This window comes from Frankliniella occidentalis, unplaced genomic scaffold (assembly GCF_000697945.3).
Source record: "Frankliniella occidentalis isolate FOCC.00 unplaced genomic scaffold, Focc_3.1 Scaffold184, whole genome shotgun sequence".
NCBI classification, from domain to species: Eukaryota; Metazoa; Arthropoda; class Insecta; order Thysanoptera; family Thripidae; genus Frankliniella; species Frankliniella occidentalis.
In genome coordinates, this window is record NW_026267310.1 from 768,323 (window position 1) to 783,089 (window position 14,767).

Here is a 14,767-nt window from a genome sequence, read left to right on the forward strand (position 1 = left end):
CCCCTCTGGTCCCCCCCTCGGCCTGGCTCGACTCACGATAGTCCCTAGATACCCCTCCCCCCTTCCCCCGGTCTCTTGCGATGATAAGGAGCCAGACTCTCCCACCGCCGGAGCACAATTCCATGTTCCGGGTCGCATTTATGCCCCTCGGGCGGCGCCGGCCCAGATTTTGTTTTATTTTGTGGACGGTGCATGTACACGTCGTCCTGGTGCCGCGCGCGGTGGTGGCCGGCTGGTGACACAGGATCCGCCCGCTGCGTTCTCGGAACGGTCAAGCAGCGAGTGTCAGAGAGGAGTGGAGTTCTCTCTGGAGGAGTGTAGGATGGGCGCCCTAGGCAACCCGCGTGGTGGCGGCGCCGAGCTGGTGGCAATCTGCGCACGGCAAGCGAAGGTGGGCTCAGCGCCCCGCTGCCCCCTGCGCCGTGGGCGACGAGGAATGGAACAACGCGGCGGCCGGCCTGGTAGGCTACCTGGTAGTCACCGCCGCATTCCTCGTCGCCACCCACTAGAGCACTCGCCAGGGTCGCGCTGCTCTGCGCCCGTATCAGAAATTTACCTACACGGCGGTGATCGTGCTTCCCTCACGGCTGGGTGGGTCCGAAGAGGTGTTGGTGTCGGGGAAGGAATGCGACGGAAGGAGGAGGGGGAGGACGAGAGGTGGAGGAGGCTGCTGCGCCGGCCCGGGCAAGCTCTCCGCAGCTCAGAGATGGGCCCGAGTCGGTCTCTGGACGCCACGCTCCGCCACGCCACTTGGCTCGACGCCGGTAAAAACGACGCTGATTAGCGAACGCCGCGGGGGAAGTCGAGGAATGTGGGGGGAGTAGAGGGAGCAGTTGGAGTGGGGGGGGGGGGGCAGCGCGTCACTCCTCGGAGCTGCGCTGCGGCAGGTCGGCAGGTGCCCGATGAGGCGCTTGACTGTGTTTGGGGCGCATATGTACTTTACTTTCCCCGTGCGCGGCCTGGCCGTTGGTGTAGGCCTAGGGCTGGGGGGCGCCGCGGGGCCACCGAGCCGCGGGCCCGGGCTAACGGGACCGGGGCGGGGCGGGGCGGCGGAACACACAAGAATCTGGATCGGCGTGGCCCGGCGGCCGCGGGGCCGCCAGCCCGCGCAGCTACAGCCCGCCCCGCCCCACTGCTCCACCCCACCCCGCCGCGACCCAGCGGCCCCAGCCCAGCACTGCCCGTAAGGTGTAAGGTGTCTCGGCAAACTTCCGGCCCCTCGCCGCCGTGACCGCGTGGTTTCCGGTCGCACCGCTCTGCTCGCTCCGCTCCGCTCCGCCCTGGTCGCCCCAGGCCTAACAGGCCGCCGCCGCAACCGAGCCGAGCCGGTGTGCGTGGCCCCAAAAGAGTACACTGCCATAATAATACTCGTAATACTCAATTCCACATGAGTAGACAAGACAAGAGGGCACGGGTTTGCCTTTCACCCGCTCGGCCGCAGGCAAACCAGCTGGCTACGCTCTACAAACAGAAGTGTGTGACATTCAAACACTTTGGAAGTGCGTGGTGTATAACGGTCACATGACACGTACAAGAGGGTGTCTTGACATGTTTCTGTGAATGACATTGCCGTCACACATTTCCAATCGTTGAGCATGAGCGTGATCGGAGCGCTCTCCTATCGTGTCCTCCGGGTGACTGCGACTGACATATCGGCGGTACACCACCCAGCTCCACGGTGGTGGAGTTCTTGTGCTTCCGTGGGAGGAGGAGCAGCCTCGCGTCCACGCCTCGCCGCTGGGCTGCAGCTGTACTGAATTGCTGTCATGCAGTGTAATCCGATCTGAGCTGCGTAGCCAGCCAGCCATGTTGTTCGACGCCTGCCGGTCGTGGCATGGCCAGACATGGCTGGGTTAGCTACGCCCCTTCGGGGGAGCCACGTCGTACATCCTCCTCAGTTTTCGTCCCAACTCCCCTATACCTTCTCCTAACACTACTTGGTCCCACAGGGGCGAAGCCTCTACCACCGCCCCGGACCGTTTTCGGATGAGTGTTGACACCTTACGAATGGCTTGAAAAAATACAGTGTACAGGGAAAAGGGGGGAAGGGGGCGCTGAAAAAAAGGGGGGAACAAGATCAACACCCTTCTGCCGCTGACATGGTGTGGGACCGCTCTGTCTCCCCCCACCTCCCGGCCGAGCTCTGTGGTTTCGTTTCCGTCTCCTGTTGTTCGATTGCTTCCATGTCTCGCTGCCCCCCTCCCCCCAGTCACACCAACGTAAACTTGAGCCCCTAAATAAATTAATTGGCCTAAATGGTAATGACCGAACTCTGGGACGACATCACATAAACATGACGCATGACGTGTCCACGTCTTTCTTGCAAAGTCCACAGGCTCGGGGCTCATCTGATCAAACTGTCCTCGTGTCGGGGGTCTTCTCCCAGAGGGAGGTCCTATAGCTTTTATGAAATTCGCTCTTATGAAATCTTGAAATTCTATGGAATCACTCCGGAATTTCATGTTCCTGCCATATTTCCGCTATGAAACCCAACGAATTCCCGTTGTAAGTGTACCAGGTGGCTGATTCACGCCGCGCACTTCTGTAGGTATACTGTACCGCACGCAGGAGTGCGGGCGGGCTTGCCAATCGCCCCTGTCCACGGCGCCTTACGAGCAAAGCGAGTAGGCAACCCGCCCGCACTCGTGCATGCGGTACAGTATACCTACAGAAGTGCGCGGCGTGAATCAGCCACCTGGTATAGACATTTTTGGGGAGATGTTGTTCCTATCTCGGATCTCACCTTACCCGCCGCGGAGCAGGATGGGGTGGATCGGCCTGCTTGTTTGCGGCGTCGCCAGAAGGGCCCCGTTATTCGGCAATAGTCGAGGTTGTGACGCTACCTGTCGCGCCTATGGGTCGCTATGGGTCCTAGTGGTCCTAGAAGGGCTCCTATGGGGACTGTTTAGGGGGCCATAAAGGTTTGCGTAACGGGCCGCAGGGGGCCGGGGGTGCGACGAGCCCACTTCTCATCCGCGCGGCACCGCCGGCGTCACGGCCACAAATACAAACGGCTCCGCCCGGCTCGGCTCGGCTCGGCCCGGCTCGACACGATACCCCAAACACCATGACCGCGCCACCGCGCCGCCGCCCGAATCGGGAGAAAAGGGTAATATAGTGGTCGGGCGGGGGAGGTGGAGGTGGTGGAGGAGGAGGAACAGGAGGAGGGGGGTTGGAATGCCAACACCTTTCCTTACGCTTTTCAGCAAACGAGACTGCGTGACTCCAGGCCGTGGCTGAGCTCGGCCCGACGACCTGGGGGCGGAGTAGTCTTACCTCAACATTTGTCCTGTCGCCCCGCCCCGCCCCGGCCTGCCCTCCCCCCGGGTTGTCAGGCAGCATCAACAACAGCGCGGTGGCAGCAGTACAGCAGCAAGCCCCCGGGGGGAAGAGAGGGAAAAGCTAAAAGAACGCGAGCTTCTAAAAAAGGGAAATGAAAATGAGGGTGGCGACGACGACTCGGGCCGGGGCGCGCGGGGCCGCGGGCTGGCGCGGCGCGGAGCAGCGGAGCTGGCATCTTCCTTATCGCTTTGCGTTTCGCTTCCGCGGCGGAACAAACAGGTGTTTTGCGCTGCCCCGGCGCGACGCTGCGCGACGCACACTCGCCGGGCCGCGCCGCGCTGCGCGGGGGTTGAGTGGTCGCTCTAGAGGGGGGTCGGGGCACGCCTTTTGTTTGGGGCTCCACCAGTAAAGTCCTTGAAAAAAAATCCTTGCAATACAGTCTTGACGGGCGTGCCGAAAAAATAAAAAGAGAATGAAGCGGGGGGTTTTTTGCTGCGGGCGGGGAGGGGACCCATGTCGAGGCACACACATACTCGCCTTTGCACGAGGAGTGCAGGCTAAATATTGCCCCCGGCCTCGCCGACGCGCTGTTGTGCCTCGCCGTCTTGTTCCGCCCCTACCGACCAGGCTCAGCCCTCGACACGCCGCCGCTATCACATCACAGGGGAGAGAAGAGAAGCGCACGAGGGGGACATAATAGATTCCGCGTGCCTATGTTTATATATTATGAGGTCCCGTTACCTTTTTAAAAAAAAAGTTTTTAAAAATGCAGCGGCGGTGGCTCATTAGGCTATGGGTCCTTGGCGGGCGCAGTCAATGTATTCGTGCTTTCCTTGGCAGTGTACAATATATGTGACGGGCTTTTGTGCTGCGTTTGGAGGAGATTCATCTTTTGTGGACCGGGCCGGGGCGGGGCGGCGGCGATCCTATGGGGCCCCGACGGCGACCTGGCCATTCATGCAGTTTGGAATCATACCTGAGAGGTTCTCCTCTTCTCCTTCTCCGGGTCCCGCGCGCCCCGCAGCGCACAGCGCCGCACAGCGCCCCCGGGCCTCCTCTCGGGGGCCCCCGGGGGCCCCGGGGCCTCGGGGTGGGGACAAAGGTGCGGGACGAGCACGGCGAGGACAATAAACGAGGAAAAGCTTGTGCTCGAGTGGAAAGCGCCACCCTGAGCCGGCTTGTCCCAAGGACTGTGTGCGTCCTTCTGCCTCCCGCCACCCGCCACCACCGAGAGGAGGCCGAGGTCAGGAAGTGTCGCTTGAGCAGGACAACTGTCCGTTCCGCCGGGGATTGGCGCCTCCCCATTGTCCTCGGCTCGGCCACCACCCCGGCCAGCCGCTCCGACACCTCACCTGCTCACGCTGGCAGCCGAGGCGCCACACAAGTGGAGAGTGTTCGGCTCCGGCCCGGAGGAGGTGCACCGCATCAAACATGCACTTTACGCGGCTCGTATGAGTCTCGGACGTGATGTGGAGCCCCGCTACGTGCGTTACGCGCGTCGCGATCTCGACGGTGTGATCTGCCCCGATCTGCATGCAAGCGCCCACAGGCAGGCCGAGACCTTTGAGTGCATCTTGGAAGACGCGCCCGGACCAGAGGGCCAGAGAAGCGCTCCGGGGGGGACAGCTCCTGATGTGAGTCCTTTTGTGGCGCTCGCACGAAAATGCACTCCGAGGTAAAACGCTCGTTATCTGTCATCGCAGATCGCCAGGGAGAAGATCTGCCAGCCGGACCTGCTCCCGCTTCCTGGTATGGCACTTTTTGAACCCCCCCCCCCCCCTTCCCCGTCTCCCGTCTGCCATTAAAGCGGAAGCAGGGCAGTAAATGAGTAATTCGAGTTGTGGTTTGTATTTAAGCCCCATGATTGATGTCACTAAACGTGTTAGGTGAATCACCTGCAGGGCTCAAAGCCGCCGTGCGGGAAGAAGGGATTATATATTGCGTCGCCGTGATGGCTTTACTGTATCAGATAAGGATCCTGTCTGCTGGTACGTGAACCCTTGACCAAACGAGAGGGGCTCGTTTTTGCATTTATTTGTTTTACTCGTCTTTTTAGAAATTTTGGAGCATTTTCTCCCCTCTCTTTTGCGGGGTATGGTGCTAACTCCTGAGAGGACGGCTTGTTTCTGAGAAGCGTCTAAGCGACAGCGCCACCCCATCTTTTGAATTTACCTGTGCCTTTGTACGCGCTCTTCCCCCTGCCCCGCCCCCCGCTTCCCCCGCGTAGTCATCCAAGTCGAAATGCGGTGAAAAGAAGCGAAGAATGGCGGAAGGAGCAGAAGAGAGCTCTATACAGGGGCGGCAGCGGTCGGGGGCGGCGGCGGCGGGGGGAGTGGCGGCGGAGAGCGATGGGTGTGTGATCTCTCATGTGTAAGGTGTATCCTGGCAGGGCCGGCGAGGGGCTCGCTCGGGTCGCAAAGCGCGAGAGAGGAGGAAAAATTGACATTGACCTTGGCAAAAACTCTTGGTTGGAGTGGGACGTGGGCTATATGGGGCTTAAAAGGTAGGCACGGTTGCGCGGCCGGTCTTTTATTGGCAAACGACGGCGGCGAAATGTAGCAAACGCCCGAGAAGATGAAGCAATGCCGAGGAAGTGGTTTTTCAAGTTATTGCCACGATCGTCGAGGAGGACGTTTGTCTGTTCCGTAACGGAGACAAGTCGGGGGGTGGGGGCTCAGCCAAGCGGCGTCCACCACCCTTCGGTGATCCGCACCTGCAGGACCGGACCGTGGACCGGCGGGGTGCACCATGCGAGCCTTTTGAATCAGTTGCCTGCCTACCTGTATCGCCGCGCCCCGCCAGCCCCACCGCCGCCAGGACAGCCGTAGAGGTCACTGGAATTTGGTCCAGCCTCCCGGAGCCCTTCCCGGGGTCCCACCGGGCTCCGGCCTGGGCCCCGCCCTACACTATATCCCCCCCCCTCCCCTTTGCCCCCACACCTATGAGGGACGCGTTTAGAACCTTTCTGCTCCGGTGCGTCTCCTGCCTCCTGCCTCGCCGAGCCGACCGGAGCACAGCGGACCGGACGGCGGACGGCAGCCTCTTTTTCCTATAATTTTACCTGCCTGCGTCTGAAGAAGCCCTGACGGCGGCCCCTGGCCCTGCCCCCCTGCCCTGTTCTGTCCTGGGGGCCCGGGGGGCCCTGGCCGCCCAATGGCGGGGCGGGGTTGTCCGGGGGCCCCACTTTTGCTTATCTCGCGATGGTAATTGCAGGAGCGTGTTTTGTGGCAACGCATTAATTTTACAGAGTTAGCGTTTATATTTTTCGGTCACGTTTTTAAATTGGGGTGGTGCGGTGGGTGTGGGGTATAAAGCAGAGCGATCCGTTTTGCAGTGATAATAACGGCGCTTCCACGAAGTGGAGGAGCTAAGCGGGCTGTTTGGGCTGCTGCTGTGCCCCTCTGTGCCGCGTTCTGCATCCAGCTCTGCCAGGTTGCGCAGTGCAAACTGTCGGCAACAGTTCGAGTCGAGCGTTAGTGTGCGCGACATTTTTGACGATACAATACACTTCTGTTGCGTTGCGAGACTGTTGGCCGGGCTTGCCTGCCTGCGTTCTTGCTGCTGCTGCAAGGAAACAATTAGCACCCGCCGGCGACAGAGTTGGTGGTGTGCCGGATGGTGCCGGGCCGCCGCTGCAGCGCGCGCTGCGGGCCGCGAGGGAGCAGAGAGCTGTATCCAGTTGACTCCACTTGACCCGAGTTATCTGCCCGCCTCGGTCGCGGCGGCGCTGCCCGCCTCCAGCTAGCGCCTCGCGGCCTGTCGTCGCGTTGTGTTGTAGCAAGGAGTCCAGCTGCTGCGGCGGCGGCGCCCGTCGTGTACCCCGTGTACCACCGTTACCCGCTCACCGGCGGCGCGGGCGTAGCGCTAGCCGCGGCGCGTCGAGTCGGGTCTGCCTGCACTCATTATTTTCCATTTCCGTGGTCTTGACCTTGGCGGGTGCCCAGGCCGGGCTCTGGCGGGCGCGCGCGGGGCGCGCTGGCGGCGCTGGCTCCGCTGCGAGGGGGGGAGTGGGGGCTAGCGGATCCCCTCCGCGGCGGCGCGCGGGTCCCGGGCCCCGGCGCGGGCGCGCGGCCTGCTGGCGGGGGGCTAGAGCCCGCCTGCGTAATAGGGAAGTGAGTCACTGGACGTGGGTGGGGCGCGGCGGGGCGCGGCGGGGCGCGGCGGGGCGCCTCTAGACTGGCTCCAGCGCCGCCGCCGCTGCCGAACCGATCCGGTCCCTCCGGAAATGGCGGCGCGAAGCTGACGAGCCGGGGGTCCAGGAGGCCGGCTCAGCATGCAACCAGGACAGTCGATGCGATCTGTGCCCGCCGCCGCCCCCGCTACCCTGCCCGCCCACACCCTTGTCCCCGTCGGGCGGGGTGAGGCGCGGGCGCGCGGCGTGCCTTGGGGCGCTGCCAGCGCCACTTCCGGCTTACGGGCGGCGCCTGGTTTGACCTATTTGGGGCGCCAACGCCCCGGCCCGTCTCACCCAGTTGACTTTACCCACTCGGCCGGCCGGAGCCGAGTCCCTCCTGTTGGACCCGCGCCCCGCGCCCCGCCTCTCTGCGCCCCACTTCGAACAGGAAGGAGGGGTATCGCGGCGGCCCACCCCCGCCCCCTACCCGCCGGTAGCGGCGTCGCGGCGGGCGGCGGCGGCGGCGGCGGCGGCGGCCGCTGCTGTGTGTCGTGGGGTCAGCCAAGTGGGCCGCGCTCCGCCTCGCCACGCTGCGCCGGCCCGGCGTGCAGCACCGTTTTGAAACCGGAAGTGGAACGTAGTCTTCCCTCTCCTCTTGTTCCCTACCCCTCCCTCCCCTTCCGGGCCGCGATGCCGGGCCGCGATGCCGAGCCGGCGGACGGACGGAACGTCGGCGGACGCTCGGCCCCCGCCTCGCCCCCTCGCGGGTTTGGGTTATTCAGGGACCGCCTGGCGGTTGCCCCCTCCTCCTCCCCCCTCCCACCCTCCGTCCCGCCTTCAGTTCGGCCCTCTCTGACGTGGCTGGCGCGATGGCGTTCGTACAGTTGGATCCGCCCGAGCAGGAACCCGGCGCAAACTCCTCTTGACCCGTTCCTGCTCCTCGACAGCAAAACGGCGGAGACTAACTCTTGGTTTCTTCTCTGTTTCAGGTGTGCACTTCGTTTCGCGTTACCGCCCTGCGTGCGTGCGTGTGTGCCGCGAGGATAAAACCTTTCGACAACTGTCTTCTCATTTCCTAACATGCATTTACCATTGCGTTACTAAACCAAATTGGCCGATGATGCACATCGCGGTAAGTCGTTCGGTCCGGCGCGCTGCTCTCATCGGCCGGTGCCTTTTGGCGGCCGCGCCGCTGCCTCTCCTCTTCTATTAGTGTCGAGGTGCGACTTGGCCCCGTTTGGAGCCCCTCCCTCCCTCCCCTTCCTTTCCGCCCCGACCAGGAAGTGCCGCGCCGTGCCCCCGCTGCGTGCCGCCGGCCCGGGCTGGCGCATGCTGGCGCCGCTGACGGAGGGCCCGGCCCTCGGCCTGGCGGCCGCGCCGCTGACCGTGCCGCTCATGGAGTGATGCAGAGTGCAGACCGGGTCAGCAGACGGACCGTTTATTTTGGGCTCTGCCGCAGCAGCGGCGGCAGCATCGGCGGATCTTGCTTGGACGCCTGCGTCGTAGATTTGGATTGGGGGAGGGGGGGGGGCGAAAGGGATATTAAAAGTGCGGGGGTGAGAAGCCTGGGACTATGAGTCTTCTTGTGACACTTTCAGGGAAGTGCCACTGCACCCGCTCGGTGTGCCCCCGACCTTCCCCGTCGCACCTGTCGCACTGAACGCATGGCGCCGGGCCAGCCGAGTGCACCCCCTACCCTACACCTTCCCCCGGGGCCCGCGTCGACCTCGCGCTCAGATAGACCGCGCCGCCGTCATCTCAATAATTATTGCTCTCGCTCCCCCTACTGCCGTCGTCACTCTGTCTGGAGCGGACGCTATTACAGCGCTTGCTGGTCTGGCCCTCGTCCTGGCCGGCCCCCATCACGGTGGGGCGGCCGAGGAGGAGGAGGAGGCGCGCCTCCTCGCGTTGCTTGCATAGAGGAAAATTATTAATAAACCTCCGAGGCACGCAGGGAGGAGCGGGTAACGGGGAGAGGGGCGAGTTCCGCGTCGTGGGGGCGGCGCCGTCACGCGGTGTGGTGTTAATCCGATATTGCGTCGTCGAGGAGGCCGCGGGATGCCCTGCCGTCCGGCCCTCGGCATTGGCAACGGAATAGTACTCCAACTCTGCGTGAGCGCGTCATCCTGCCTGGCGAGCCGCGCCGCGGGCCGGCCGAGGGGGGCGGCGGCGGCGCCAGCAGCAGCACCGACCATTTGGTGGCTATTTATCTGAGCGGATCTCTTCCGACAAGCCTTGCCGGCCTGGCGGGGCGTGGCGCCGCAAGTCGCGGCAGCAGCACGGCGGCGTTTAGCTACACCTGCTGCTGGGCCCGGTGGCGCTACGCTGCTCTTGCTGCGGGGCGGGCCCAGCCCTCGGCCCAAGCCTTTAGGCCCGGTAGGTGATTGCTATTTCCGCCGCTGAAGTACTGTTGGCTCGGTCGCCGGCGGGCGCGGCTCAGGCGCGGGCAGGGTCCCTCCACCACCACCGCCTGTGCGTCGCTGCGCCGTACAGGGTAGGCCCCCCCGCATCGCGGGAGTGCGCGCGTAGGTTGCCTACCTTATCGGTGCCCTGGTTCTGGAAAGAGCTTCGCCGCGGGAAGAGCAGCGAACTCTGTTTGTCGTCGGGACACTCCCCTTATCCTCACGTATTCCAGGTAAGCAAACAGAAAGCTCCGCATTGCTGGCAAACTCCCCGGAGTGTCATTCTGCACGAGAATTACTCGCTGTAGGCTGGCTGCGTCTTTCACCGCCCACATTATTATGGGCGTCCTCCGAAGAACGCAAAATATTGGCGTTCTGCGTTCCTCTTTGAACGCCAACTATTGGCGTCGTTTTTGCATTTGTCGTCTTTCAACGCCAATCTTTGGCATTCTTCAGAGGGACGCAAATATTTCGGCGTTATAAGTCGCCAACCAGTTTAGAGTGGTGTTAGAGCGCAGAGTTGACGTCAACGACTCAAGTGTTGCGGCGAGACAGAAAGTTTTTCGGGGCAAGTCTTCGCAAGCCGGTGGGATGTCGAGGGGGGGGGGGCTGTGATCGGAAAGGGTTACGGGAAAGGGGCAGGAGTAGCGGGGGAGAGGGGAAGGGGAGGGTCGACAAGCGCTCTGTTTGCTTTTTATTCCATTTCACATTATTCCGGCATGGCTTTTGACACATGTGGCGTGTCGGTCGGCAGCCCAGATGCGGTGCACATGGAGCTGCGGGGGTGGGGCGGTGCGTTGTGGGGCGCTGCCCCTGCCCTGGGAAAAATAGTAAGTGGCAAGGTGGCAGTAAGGTGGCAAAGAGGTGGTTTTTAAGTGGCGAAGTGGCAGCCCCAAGTGGCAACGAGGTGGCAACTAGGTGGTAAGGTGGCAGCAAGCTGGCATCGGGGTGGGCCAAGTGGGAAGGAGGTGGCATCAAGGTGGCATTTAAGTGAAATTGGCCGCTTAAGCGCACGAGGTGGCACGTTTAGGTGGCATCAAGCTGGCAAGTAGGTGGTAAACGCGCGCGCGCGCCGCGGTTTAGGTGGCAATAAGGTGGCATTTAAGTTGCTCAAAAGTGAATAATGGAATTTCTAGGTAAAATAGCGCTAGACGAAAATACGTTTGCATGTATACATTTATTGGTAACAAAATTGCACATGACAATGAAATGCTCATCAAATCCATCATTCTACATATTGGAAGAAGTCACTTCACATATTAACTAACCCTTCATAATAAAACAGAAAAATATCACATAAATGCTTTCAGATATAAAATATGGCCTCTCTTTAGAAAATAGCAAATTTCTCACTGACTCTGACCTTGGTTTTAAACGTTTTTGTTGGTGAGAAATGACAAGTACTATGACCAAAAGTTATTGACAGCTAAAAGAAATTGGGCCAGTAGGGCCGCTCACAGAAAAATATGATATGAAATATAAGCATAAACATTAACAACAAGATTAAAATTTACAAATACTAACCGACTAAATAATTTATCATTTGGAATTTAAGTCAGAGTAAAAAATAAATACGTGTTTTTACATCAAAACGGTAATAACATAAAGTAATAACAAATAAAATAAAACAAAACAAATCAAACAAACTAAACATTTGTTAAGATTTATTGATGACTAGATTAATTAATGCTGAGCATTTTCAGTAATTTCTGGAGCATAATACGTGTCATCTGAGTCACGACTATTTTCCCTGCTTTTTGATTTGGGTGATGAAGACAACCGACTGTCACATGATGTGGATCTGCAAGACTGACTGTCACTTGACTGCTTGGATGTTGAATGATTGTCACTGTCAAAGAGGTCGCCTTCATTATCATCATCAGGACTGAAATAGAAACAGAGGGTCAGTAAGTAATTTTGTATAGACACACTTTGACCGTAAAAGTACTGGATTTACTCTAACACTCTATTACTTACATAGAACCTGCTGAGGAAACATTCGAATTTCCAAAATCCTCCACATTTTTCTTCTGTGGAGTGCTGGTTTTGTCGGCTAACTGATAAGGAATAAAATCAGTACCCTCAACATTAACCGTTTTTTCGGTGCTGTTATCCACAGGTTCAAATTGGTCATCAGGATCACTGGAATTCACAATTTTTCTCCCACTTTTATATGAGGTGTATTCGCACCTCCTTTTCTTTCTCTTTCTCCTTTCCTTTGAATGTATAGGCGACGGCACCTTTGCCCTGCAACACAAGTAACATGCTTTTTAATCCACTACCCGTGACAACGCATTGTTTCGACACTCGAGTGAAAACATGATAGCTATTTCAAAATTGATTACAGTACTATTTACCTTTTAGCTCCCCTTGGTTGCCCCACCCTATATAGTTCTTGTGCTCTGTCGCCTATTAGACTCTCAAGGCTCTTGACTATCTGCACAAGACGTGCAGCCCTTCTCGTCTTCTTGTCAGGTTCACTCTCTTCCCTTACTTGCTTGTCCCATTGCCTATGGGCAATAATAAGATCAAGTGGGTCAAGTACTTCATCTTTGCGTTGCTTTGGTTTTGCCCACTCATCAAGTACTTTAGGGTTATTCCTCAGCCATTCCCGAAAATGTTCTGAAAGAGATAACACATGATGTTCACCACTTTTTGCTAAAATAATTTCAAAAAATAAAAAATAAAGGAGTCTAACACTTTAATGACAAGAAATCCTTACCTCTAACAACAACCAAATAGGGAGGTATAGATGGGATAACTTTGAGTCGAGTATCTTGTGTCCTAGGCTGACGACAGCGGTAGAACTTTGCCTCATCTTTGAAGAGGCCATAGAAAATATTTGAAACCCAAGCCTCTTTAGATACTGCTTTCTTGGCAGTGGCCCAATACTCGGCACAAATTAACACACCTTCACCAATATCAATCTGTAAGAATGCAAAGACAATGAATGTATGTGTTGACATACAAATATGCTGGTGTTATAAATCAATACACATTCACAAACCTGTTCACCAGGTGAAGCCTTCAGTGTAACCCGTGCGACGTGTGCTGGTCCTTGGGTTGCCTGATGCTGGACTACATCTGTTTCCTTGTTCCCAACTCGAGATTCTGTTAAATAATACGCAAATTTGATAGAGCATCAGCTAATGCACTAAAAACAAAGAAATTATTACCTTTAATTGAAATTACTTACCTAGATTTCTGATTTTCTTTTCCATTTTATGAAAGAGGCCATCGAATGTGTTCTTGGTGCCTTGCTCCTGTGCAGAGACTTCCTGTCTTATCGATTCCAAGAAACTTTGCTGCTCCTGGATGAGTTGTGAAACCTCGGACTTCAAATTAACCAACTCTGCCTTCTCAACTGCAAAGCGCTGCTGTACTTCCGAGGCAATATCATCACGCAACTGGTCAGCAATCTGTGAACACAAATCTTCATGGATACCATTATAAAGTTGTTGTCTTATAAGCGCAAAGTCAGATGATGATAGAAATGTCCTGGGTGAAGCAACTGCTGTCTTCGAGCTGGCTGCCCCTTTATCTCCGGTATTGACTATTGGAGAGGACTTCTCTTTGAGGTTGTGCTGAGCGGGTGGAGGCTGCTGCTGTAAAACTTTAAGAGCTTCCTTTTGGTACGCTTTCATAACTGTATCCATGGATTTGACATTGTTGCTATGTTTTTGTTTCTCCTTAGCCTGAAACAGCAAAAGAATGTGTTGATGTAGGCTACACAGGGTTACATAGATAAGTGACCACTCCTCTACAACACGTTACTGCTGAACATAGGCAAACAAAGTGGCAAAATAAGAAGCTTCAACTGAACTACACTATGTACCTTCTGTGATGGAACGGCATTATCCTCTGATGAAGAGGGCTTGCACATCTGGCTGCTAAACTGACTGCGAGGCCATCGTATCGACGTCGACGCGTTCTGTTTTTTTGCAGTCATTGCACTGCTGGATGCTGAAACGATGATAATAAAATTTAGACAAGTCCTGGTTACGACTTATTCAATTTTAGGTTAGGAAAGAATACTTACTTGCCAGCAGAAGCACATGCACGTATTTCGATGGCGTTTTTGGTGACGCCTTGTACTTATGTTTGTCAGTGTACTTAAAATCGTTTTCATCTTTAGGATGAAAATTTTTAATAAGATCAATTCTAGCAACAAACGCTTCATTCCGGCCGGCGCCCGCAGGAACAAGGTACGCGTACTTGAGTGGTGCTTCATTTTGTTGAACGTTTTGCCGCACCATTCTCACGTGTTTATTTTCTCACAAGCAGAAAAAATAAATAATGTAGAATAGTGAAGCGTTTCAAAATGAACCAACAAACGGACCGAGCGTCACCTTACCAGTAAACCACCTTGCAGTTAACCTTAAGACAAAATAAAAGAGAGAACTTTTCAGTATAGTTTGGCCTGCGCAAATAATACAACCACCTTGCTCGAGGAACAAGAAGCGAGAGAGTGAGAGAGAGAAAGCGGATGTTTGATGTCGAGAAAAGATACCTCCCATACCTATTCAGATTCGAATACAGAGGTATGAAAAATCAGGTGCCCCTTTACAGTTGGATGGTGCGTGTTTTCATACCGCCGAAGAGGGAGGGGGAGGGAAGCCTAGGGCTTTACTGTGAGTGTTGGGCAATGGAAAATCCAACAAATATCGCAACAGAAGGGTTAAGTTGGTTTTCTTTTCTTGGAGGAAATTGTCGCTTGAGCTGGGGCCGTCCGTCTGCTCTGGAAAATCTTACCTGTTTAGTATGGCTCTTATGCCCCGAAGTGACAGCAGTACGCAAATCTTGACCGTATTTACTTCAACTGCGCAATGGAGCCGGCTTACAAGCGTTACAAAGTTGACCCAGCGATACCTATTCCTAAACGTACGCTTCGACGACATAAGCGAGCCAGGGAAGATGCAATAATGCTAGTAAGTATTTTGGTGTTCGCCTAACTCGTGGCTGACTCTTC

General features: G+C 56.9%; 1 protein-coding gene across 3 annotated transcripts; it reads right to left on the bottom strand.

The window, feature by feature from the left end:
• Positions 1-10,956: 10,956 nt before the first annotated feature.
• On the bottom strand, positions 10,957-14,728 carry LOC127750403 (uncharacterized). 3 transcript variants are annotated; one of them, XM_052272032.1, is made up of 9 exons: positions 14,153-14,728; positions 13,838-13,927; positions 13,634-13,761; positions 12,995-13,493; positions 12,806-12,909; positions 12,521-12,725; positions 12,156-12,420; positions 11,776-12,045; positions 10,957-11,683 (listed from the first exon to the last, which is right to left on the bottom strand). In XM_052272032.1, the coding sequence occupies exons 1-9, from the start codon at positions 14,313-14,315 to the stop codon at positions 11,482-11,484; spliced, it is 1,926 nt and encodes a 641-aa protein (XP_052127992.1). In that variant the 5' UTR covers positions 14,316-14,728; the 3' UTR covers positions 10,957-11,481. The 3 variants fall into 3 exon arrangements, with proteins under 3 accessions (XP_052127992.1, XP_052127991.1, XP_052127993.1); XM_052272031.1 differs by having other exon boundaries at positions 13,838-14,071; XM_052272033.1 differs by having other exon boundaries at positions 13,838-14,274.
• Between the last annotated feature and the right edge of the window lie 39 nt (positions 14,729-14,767).

Excerpts from the sequence above, each read along its gene's own strand:
- LOC127750403 (XM_052272031.1), bottom strand. The coding sequence starts at position 14,315 with ATGGGAGGTATCTTTTCTCGACATCAAACATCCGCTTTCTCTCTCTCA. Across the intron at positions 13,494-13,633 it reads ATGCCGTTCCATCACAGAAG|GCTAAGGAGAAACAAAAACA; the intron begins GTACATAGTGTA and ends TTGCTGTTTCAG. Across the intron at positions 12,046-12,155 it reads CAACCAAGGGGAGCTAAAAG|GGCAAAGGTGCCGTCGCCTA; the intron begins GTAAATAGTACT and ends CTTGTGTTGCAG.